Raw genomic sequence first — 10,000 nt, 5'->3', positions numbered from 1 at the left:
GTTCCTACAGTGCTGCTATTCGGTAGAAGTTAGCTAGCTGGTAGCTAGCAGCTAGCAGTGTGACTGCGTTAGAAGGACGAAAATAGCTGGCTAGCTAACCTCGATAATTACTCTAAACTACCACAATTATCTTGATAACAAAGACGGCTATGTAGCTTAGCTAACTAAGAAAAAATTGCTAAGACAAAAATCAAACCGTTGTACTGTAATGAAATGAAATGTAATACTACCTGGTGGAGGAAGCGAATCTCTACCTGTCTCTTACCTGTGGAGCGAAGCGAAATTAAAGTGGAAAACCACACTACAGGCTGATCCATACTTTGATGTAATGTTGACACACTCCAGCCACATGAGGTCTAGCATTGTCTTGCATTAGGAGGAACCCAGGGCCAACCGTACGAGCATATGGTATCACAAGGGGTCTGAGGATCTCATCTCGTACCTAATGGCAGTCAGGCACCTCTGGCGAGCACATGGAGGGCTGTGCGGCCCCCCAAAGAAAATGCCACCCGACCAGTGACTGACCCACCGCCAAACCGGTTATGCTGGAGGATGTTGCAGCAGCAGAACGTTCTCCACGGCGTCTCCAGACTCTGTCATATCTGTCCACATGTGTGCGTGTGAACTGCTTTCATCTTGTGAAGAGCACAGGGCGCCAGTGGCGAATTGCAATCTTGGTGTTCTCTGGCAAATGCAAACGTCCTGCACGTGTTGGGCTGTAAGCACAACCACCACACTGTGGACGTCGGGCCTCATACCACCCTCATGGAGTCTGTTTCTGACCGTTTGAGCAGACACATGCACATTTGTGGCCTGCTGGAGGTCATGTTTGCAGGGCTCTGGCAGTTGCTCCTCCTGCACAAAGGCGTGGTAGCGGTCCTGCTGCTGGGTTGTTGCCCTCCTACGGCCTCCTCCAGGTCTCCTGATGTCTGGCCTGTCTCCTGGTAGCGCTCCATGCTTGGACACTACGCTGACAGACACAGCAAACCTTCTTGCCACAGCTCGCATTGATGTGCCATCCTGGATGAGCTGCACTACCTGAGCCACTTGTGTAGGTTGTAGACTCCGTCTCATGCTACCATGAGTGAAAGCACCGCCAGCATTCAAAAGTGACCCAAACTCAGCCAGGAAGCATAGGAACTGAGAAGTGGTCTGTGCTCACCACCTGCAGAACCACTCCTTTATTGGGGGTGTCTTGCTAATTGCTATTTCGACCTGTTTGTCTATTCCATTTGCACAACAGCATGTGAAATGTATTGTCAATCGGTGTTTGAAGTGGACAGTTTGATTTCACAAAAGTGTGATTGACTTGGAGTTACATTGTGTTGTTTAAGTGTTCCCTTTATTTTTTTGAGCAGTGTGTATATGTATATATATATATATATATATATATATATTTACAATAACCCGTTGCTCTATTATTTGACAGTCTCACTGTGGTCAGGGTTTTAAGTTATAAAATCTTACGTAGGCTAGTATCAAACACTGCTGTGGCCGGGGTCGTGGAAGTTCTGTAGGCACGTTGATTTGATCTATCCGATTGGCCAGCACGGCTGGCAAACTCGATTTAGCCACAGATCCCCTATCACCAGGTAGGCAGAGTTTGTCATTTCAGACAAATTAAATGGTGCAAAATTAAAACACTTTGTTTACCCGATGCTCAGGGCTTCTGAATCAAGCGCGTCTACCACCAACAGCGCAACACAAATTAAAAAAAGGAACGCAAGCCTTTATAATACAGCCTTTATCGTTGGCTTGAAGATCGACCAGTTGATCGTGATCAACCGGTTGGTCACCACTGCACTAGGGTATATTCACGATTGTATATTCTCTAGGGTAATGTCAACTGTATATTTAAAACGACTGTAAATGTTAGCGTGGGTCATTATTCCTGAATACCAATGGAGGTCATGATTTTGACTGCTATTCGGCCTTATAATGCTACCATGGAAATTGGAACTCTCCCTATCTCTCCCTCCCTCCCACCCTCTCCCTCCTTCCCCACTCCTCTCCCCCCTCTCTTCCCAGGCTGTGACGGGGGCCCTCCTGTCCCTACAGATGTTGTACCCCAGGAGGAACCTTCCTGCAGAACAGTGGCGCAGCGCTCAGCTCCTCAGTCTCCTCAGCGCACCTGCTGCCATGCTGGACCCTGCCTGCTGCGACACCGTGAGACTCCCCTTTACCGCATCTCTCTCCCTCTTCTCCTCTTCTCTCTCCCCCTCCTTCTCTCTCTCTCTCTCTCTTCTCTCTTCTCCCCTCTTCTCTCCTCATCTCCTCTCTCTCTCCCCCTCTTCTCTCCTATCCTCACTCCTCTTCCTCTCTCCCCCTCTTCTCTCCTCTTCTCCTCTTCTCTCTCCCCCTCTTCTCTCCTATCCTCATCTCCTTCTCCTCTCTCTCCCCCTCTTCTCTTCCTCTTCTCCTCTTCTCTCTCCCCCTCTCTCTTCCTAATCCTCATCTCCTCTTTCTCCACTCCCCCTCTTTTCTCCTCTCCCCCCTCTTCTCTCCTCTCCTCTCCTTTGGACCCTGCCTGCTGTGACACTGTGAGACTGTCCTTTCCCCTTTTCTACTCTATTCTGTTTTCTTTTCTCTTCATCTCTTATCTTCTGTTTTCTTATCTTTTCCTCTCTTCACTTTTTCTATTTTATTTTCCTCTTCTGTCCTCTCCTCCTCTCTTCCCCCTCCCTAGAATGTCCTGTCTGCTGATTTCAAAGGCAGCCGCTGGCATCTTTGATGTACCATAGTGTTCTGTGTTAGTCTCTGTGCCCCGTGGTTCTCTTCATGTGGGATTCAAAACTTCAGCCAAGAAACAGAGACCACTACACAAACACACAGTGTATACCTAATATCATGGCACATAATATATTTTGTAATGAGTATTGTGTCTGGATACAAATCCCTTTTAGTAGAAGTTAGCGTGTGTATCTGCAACAGCAAAATATGATCGTCAGCATGTGTCTTGTGTTATCATAAAGTACAATAATTTACATGACATCAGTAAATAATCAGAGACAACTATTGACGACTTATTGTTAACTAATTAAATGACTAACTTGTGTTTCCCACAGATGGCCTGTGAGTACTTGTCCTTAGAGGTGATGGAGCGTTGGATCCTTCGTGAGTGCTAGCTATTATCTTCAGACTCAGTCTAGGCTATCTTCTGGGGGGAAGAAAAAGGCTTTAGTGGTTGAACTCTATTCCCCATATTCACGTTGATCTCTCCTCCAGTGGGTTACCTGCTGTGTCATAGCAGTCTGAACACCAACCAGTCGTCTCAGGAGCTGTGGAAGATGGCCCTCCGCAGCGGCCTTTATCTCACCATCATCAGGGACGAGACAATCAACATCCATAAGATCACAGAGGACCACTTCGATGGCCTGAAAGGGTATGACATTATTATGATATTTACACTCTGTCCTCAGGGTGATTGGACTGGGTGTCAAGCTGATTCTAGTTCCCAATGTTCTAGGCCCTTCTTTCCAATGTTCTGGGCCCTGGTTCTCAATGTTCTGGTCCCTGGTTCTCAATGTTCTGGGCCCTGGTTCTCAATGTTCTGAGATCTGGTTCTCCAATGCTCTTGGAGACAACAAAAAACATTGCTGGTTAGCATATTTTAGCGTATTTAACAATGCTCCTACAAAGGTTTTGGTTAGCATATTTTCACATATTTAGCAATGCTCCTACAAAGGTTTTAATTGAATTATGATGGTGGCACTAAGATGATGTTGGTAGAGGCCCTGTCTGGTAACGTGTACTGTACTGAACTATAATCTGGGCAAAACTGGCCAACGATTGTCAGCTCCATTCTTACTGATCGCCCTTCCTCGTTTCGTTGTGACAGGTACAGTAAGCGTATCGCAGATATCAAAGAATGCCGCGAGCATGTCGTAGTCAACAGGTGAGTTATCTGCTTGTGTATAATTTTWATTTTAATTTTATATATTTTTTTACTCAAACTGAGCCTGAAATGATGGACCTGCTTCAGATAGCGCCACCAATTGGTTGAACGGTCTCGCATTTTTACATCAACAACAAGTAGCACTCTTTTTCATGGTCTTTTGAGACGGGATTTGAACCAGCAACCAGGGCCACCATATGATTAACAGTTTAAAGTCAAGAATATAGATAACTATGTGTGTTGTCATATGTATGCCAGTGGAGCCATGCACAGAGAAAGGAGAGGTTTCCTGAGGAATGCCTTGAAGGAGCTGGTCAAAGTCCTGGAGGATGAACCTGGACTTCTGGGACCCAAGGTACATAACCTCATCTAGTTGATCTGGCTAATAGTGCCAATCTATTGCATGTTCAYCTTCCCTGTCTGTTTTACCATGATCATCGGAGATACATTACATTATTGGCGTTGACCTCTCATTCTGTACGATACTAAACAGACAAACTGCTCTGTGTTTATTTCCGAGCTCTCTATGTTCAGAACATGACTATGGTCAAACAGTGATGGGTCTTTTGCTAAATATTAGTTTTATTTTTTCTCTCTCACTCTACCCCCCACCCTTTAAATATCAATCCATCCCCTAGGTGCTGTTTGTCTTCATGGCTCTGTCGTTTTCCCGTGACGAGGTTCTGTGGCTCGTCAGATATTCAGAGAATATTCCCAAGACCAAGACTCCAGAGGACTACGTAGACTCGTACGTTTGAAGTTAGACACACAGCAGACCCTGTAACCACAGCAGACCCTGTAACCACAGCAGACCCTCTAACCACAGCAGACCCTCTAACCACAGCAGACCCTCTAACCACAGCAGACCCTCCTGCCATGCCACTTTCTATCAATCTCCAATGTCAGCCATAAATATATACAGTACCATATTAGCATGCTGAGCAGAATGCGTGAAAAATATGTTTAAGTTTCAAGCGGCTCTCCTGTACATTTAAAGTTTTGCAAGTTGCACCTAACATTAGCATTCAAGTCACACAACTAAACAATGGAGAATATGCTGATACAACAGCTACTGTATCTGGTTGTTAAAGCACAGGAAAGTKCTACTGTTGATACAMTAGTCACTAGTTTTCTATGTGTTTGCTGCAGGCAGATGGCTGAGCTCCTGTTCTACATGGAGAGGTTGAGGACCCTGATGACTAAGTACACCCGCGTGGTGCAACGCTACCATGTCCAGTACCTGGCCCAGTTTGATGCCCTGCTCCTCAACGACACTATGCAGGTACTGGGGGGGGGGATATTCTATTCAAACGAATATTCAAAACTCCTTGCACACAGAACACCCAGCTGGTGATGGTGATATAACTGAGTAGAACAATCCTTCTACACCAGACGGACAACATTGCCTACATCCTTAATTCCTATACATTTCAAAGCAATAAAATAGAGACACAATACAATGRGGTYTACCTCAAGGATCTACTCTTGGGCCTTTATTATTTCAGAGCATACCGAAAATAATTGCTTCTATTACTGTTTTGACTGTTCTGTRCTGTAGAATATGTATGTCTGTCCAGAAGAGGAATCAGTCCTGATGACATCATTTGTCTCAACACTGTCTGCACTGACTATCAAACAAGGTAAACAAAATGTATCTGAAATCTAGATTTTATATGTAATGCCCAGGCCTACTTCATGTGCGATACTACCGCATGGGGCGGCAGGTAGCCTAGTGGTTAGAGTGTTGGACTAGTAACCGAAAGGTTGCAAGATCGAATCCCTGAGCTGAAAAGGTACAAATCTGTCGTTCTACCCCCTGAACAAGGCAGTRAACCCACTGTTCCTAGACCAGTTAACCCACTGTTCCTAGACCAGTTAACCCACTGTTCCTAGGCCAGTTAACCCACTMTTCCTAGGCCATCATTGTAAATAAGAATCTGTTCTTAACTCACTTGCCTAGTTAAGTAAAGATAAAATGTCCCTCAACAGTGGAAAACGGAGAGGAGTTTGACTTCAGGGCTCTGAGACTGGACTGGTTAAGATTACAGGTATAGTACTTCACTTACCCTATAAATACTTTACAACTTTATCTACAACACACTGTTCCATATTATAAGCCTACACTGTAAACACACTGTTCCATGTTAACAGCCTACACTGTAAAACCACTGTGTTCATATTATAAGCCTAACTTGTAACACACTTGTTTTCCATGTTATATAGCCTACACTGTAAACACACTGTTCCATTTTATAACCTACCTGTAAACACCTGTTCATGTTAAAAGCCTACAACTGTAAACACACTGTTCACATTTATAGCCTACACTGTAAACACACCTGTTCCATGTTAAAAGCCTACACTGTAAACACACTGTCATTTAAAGCCTACACTGTTCCATATAAAAGCCTACACTGTAAAACACACTGTTCCATGTTATAAGCCTACACTGTAAACACACTGTTCCATGTTATAAGCCTAGACTGTAAACACACACTGTTCCATGTTATAAAGCCTAACTGTAAACACACGTTCCATGTTAATAACCTACACTGTTCATGTTATAAGCCTACACTGTCCATGTTATAAGCCTAAACTGTCCATGTTTCCTACACTGTAAACACACTGTTCAATGTTATAAGCCTACACTGTTCCATGTATAAGCCTACACTGTTCCATGTTTATCCAGCCTATCACTGTTCATGTATAAGCCCACACTGTTCCATGTTATAACCAGCCACTGTTCCATGTTTATAAGCCTACACTGTTCCATTATAAGCCCACGTTCCATGTTTATAAAGCCTACACTGTTCCATGTTATAAGCCCCTACACTGTTCCATGTTATAAGCCTACACTGTTCCATGTATAAAGCTACACTGTTCCATGTTATAAGCCCAACACGTAAAACACACTGTTCCATGTTTATAAGCCTACACATGTTCCATGTTATAAGCCTACACTGTTCCATGTTTAAAGCCCACACTGTAAACACATCTGTTTCCATGTTATAAGCCTACACTGTTCCATGTTACCCTACACTGTTCCATGTTATAAGCCTACACTGTTCCATGTTATCCAAGACTACACTGTTCCATGTTATAGACACGACACACTGTTCCATGTTATAAGCCTACACTGTTCCATGTTATAAGCCTACACTGTTCCCATGTTTAAAAGCCTACACTGTTCCATGTTATAAGCCTACACTGTTCATGTTATAAGCCCTACGACTGTTCCATGTTATAAGCCTACACTGTTCCATGTTAAAAGCCTACACTGTTCCATGTTTATTAAGCTCTACACTGTAAACACACTGTTCCATGTTATAGCCTACACTGTTCCATGTTATAACCACACTGTTCCATGTTATAAGCCTCCACTGTAACGCAACTGTTCCATGTTATAAGCCTACACTGTTCCATGTTATAAGCCTACACTGACGTGTTTCCATGGTATAAGCCTACACGTTAAACACACTGTTCCATGTTAAAAGCCTACACTGTTCCATGTTATAAAGCCACACTGTATGTTAACAACTGTTCATGTTATAAGCCTACACTGTTCCATGTATACACCTACACTGCCCATGTTATAACCTACACTGTTCCATGTTATAGCCTACACTGTAACACAGCTGTTCCATTGTTATAAGCCTACCTGTCCCATTATAAGCCTACACTGTTCCAGGTTATACGCCTACACAGTAAACACACGTCGTGTTAACCTAATGTCATTATAAGCCTACACGTTCATGTTATAGCCACACTGCTGTATAACTACACTGTTATAACACACTGTTCCATGTTATAAGCCTACCACTGTTCAGTGTTATAAGCCACACTGTTCCATGTTATAACGCCACACTGTAAACACACTGTTCCATGTTATAAGCCTACACGTTCCATGTTTAAGCTTACACTGTAAACACACTGTTCCATGTTATACAAGTCCTACACTGTTCCATGTTATAAGCCTACACTGTCCATGTTTAACCTACACTTTCCATGTATAAGCCTACACTGTTCCATGTTATTAAAGCCTACACTGTAAACACACACTGTTCCATGTTATAAGCCTACACTGTTCCATGTTATAAGCCTACACTGTTCCATGTTATAAGCCTACACTGTTCCATGTTATAAGCCTACACTGTTCCATGTTATAAGCTACACTGTAAACACACTGTTCCATGTTATAAGCCTACACTGTAAACATGCTGTTCCCACTCAGACCTCATGATAAGAAGCTATTTTGTGTTTCTTCTGGACCAATATAATTGAAAACAATCACAGTAAAGTAATTTGTCCCCTGAAATGATTTAAAATTGAGAATAAAAAATGTCTCTATTGAACCTTTAAACATGCCCTGTTGTGTCCAACTCAGATGGTGTCTGTTGTGTCCCAAGTGGATATATGTATTTTTGTTATATATTTAAATCATACTTKYTTAACATATTCTAAGTAAATTGGAACAATTTTAAATACATTTAATGCATTTAATGTCAATTGTATTTGTATTTTATTAGCATTTAAGTACATTAAATACATTTAAAATTATCTAAATTGGGACACCTTTTCTGTACTTAAGTATATTGTTAGTGTATTAGATAAAGAACAAAACAAATATACTTGAATAGACCTTWAGTATATTGTATGTATATTTCTCATGAATTATACATCTACTAAAATGGTTTTTGAATAAGAATTCCTGTATTGTCTTTACAAAAAAATATATATTTATAATATTTTTTCAAGTATACTTTTACAAAGACACTTCTACTCATTTAACCACATTAGCTATTGTAATTAGCCATGTAATTAGCCAATCTTGATTGACCGAGGTATCTAGTCAGCCAATGTTAARGTGTTATTTACAAAGTAGCTGTGGCTGGAGCAGCAATTTACAAGCGATACTTCAAAAACTGTGCACCGTTGGCATTTCAAACTTTAGTTGTTCACATTACTGGAATAAATWAAGATTTCAATACTTTAAAACTTCAGTTGCAGAAAAGGATGATGGGGAATATGCAAATGCTTGTGCACATGCGGTTTTGAAGGTTTACTTTATATATATTTTGTGGACATTTTAAGTTTAAATATATTTTTTTGAAAGTATACTTAAGTATATTAAAACGTTTACTCTCAGGAAGCATGTTTCTCAGCAGTGAAATAAATAAATAACTTGGGAGGCAGGTAGCCTAGTGATTAGAGCGTTGGGCCAGTAACTGAAAGGTTGCTGGATCGAATCCCCGAGCTGACAAGGTAAAAATCTATCGTTCTTACCCTGAACGAGGCAGTTAACCCGTTGTTCCAATGTAGGCCGTCATTGTAAATAAGAATTTGTTCTTAACTAACTTGCCTAGTTAAATAAAGATCAAAATAAACAATTTTTGTCATTGTCAACGTTCTCTGCACTCTTATGAACAGGAATTCAGAAAGTGCTTTCAAACTCATTATTGGCACTGAAACTACAAAAGTGTTAACACCCCTTGAATTTATTCTCATTTTGTTACAAAGTGGGATAAAAATGGATATAGTTGTCATTTTTTTGTTAACAAACTAAATAAATTACTCTGTCCAAGTGGAAGATTTCTATACATGAAAAAAAATAAAGATTTGATGGAAAGTAAATAACTGAAATATAGTCGTGGCATAAGTATTTAGCTCCCTCAGTCAATACATGCCAGAAATACAGTTGGCAGTGATTGCAGAGGTGAGTCTTCTTGGGTAAGTCTCTAAGAGCTTTCCACACCTGGATTGTACAATATTAGCCCTGTATTCTTTTCATAATTCTTCAAGCTCTGTCAAGATGGTGTTTATGGCTACTTAGCAATTTTCAAATCTTGTCATAGATTTTCAAGCAGATTTAAGTCAAAACTGTAACTTGGCCACTCAGGAACATTCATTGTCTTCTTAGTAAGAAAGTCCATTGTAGATTTTGCCTTGTGTTGTAGTTTATTGTCCTGCTGAAAGGTGAATTTAAAGACTGAAAAACAATTAATTTGYAGTACACTTTTAATAAGTGCATTGAAGTGTGATGATAGCATATTTATAGTATACTATAAATATACTAGAAAAAATAGATATAGTTTAATCCTCTCTCCT

At 41.3% G+C, this 10,000-nt stretch overlaps 1 protein-coding gene across 1 annotated transcript in view; it reads left to right on the top strand.

Moving 5' to 3' along the window:
* Positions 1–5,943, top strand: part of nckap1l (NCK associated protein 1 like) — a gene marked incomplete at its 3' end in the record, with an annotated part of 16,206 nt that extends 10,263 nt beyond the window's left edge. The window contains exons 7-15 of the mRNA XM_024141384.2: positions 2,029–2,166; positions 3,066–3,114; positions 3,226–3,382; positions 3,839–3,895; positions 4,154–4,250; positions 4,534–4,643; positions 5,045–5,177; positions 5,454–5,535; positions 5,885–5,943. Of these exons, the coding sequence (XP_023997152.2) occupies positions 2,029–2,166; positions 3,066–3,114; positions 3,226–3,382; positions 3,839–3,895; positions 4,154–4,250; positions 4,534–4,643; positions 5,045–5,177; positions 5,454–5,535; positions 5,885–5,943 (882 nt within the window). The remainder of the gene's footprint in view (positions 1–2,028; positions 2,167–3,065; positions 3,115–3,225; positions 3,383–3,838; positions 3,896–4,153; positions 4,251–4,533; positions 4,644–5,044; positions 5,178–5,453; positions 5,536–5,884) is intronic.
* Positions 5,944–10,000: the final 4,057 nt, after the last annotated feature.

Source organism: Salvelinus sp. IW2-2015, unplaced genomic scaffold, assembly GCF_002910315.2.
Source record: "Salvelinus sp. IW2-2015 unplaced genomic scaffold, ASM291031v2 Un_scaffold2521, whole genome shotgun sequence".
In the NCBI taxonomy this organism is placed as follows: Eukaryota; Metazoa; Chordata; class Actinopteri; order Salmoniformes; family Salmonidae; genus Salvelinus; species Salvelinus sp. IW2-2015.
This window is presented reverse-complemented; position numbering and strand designations above follow the sequence as displayed.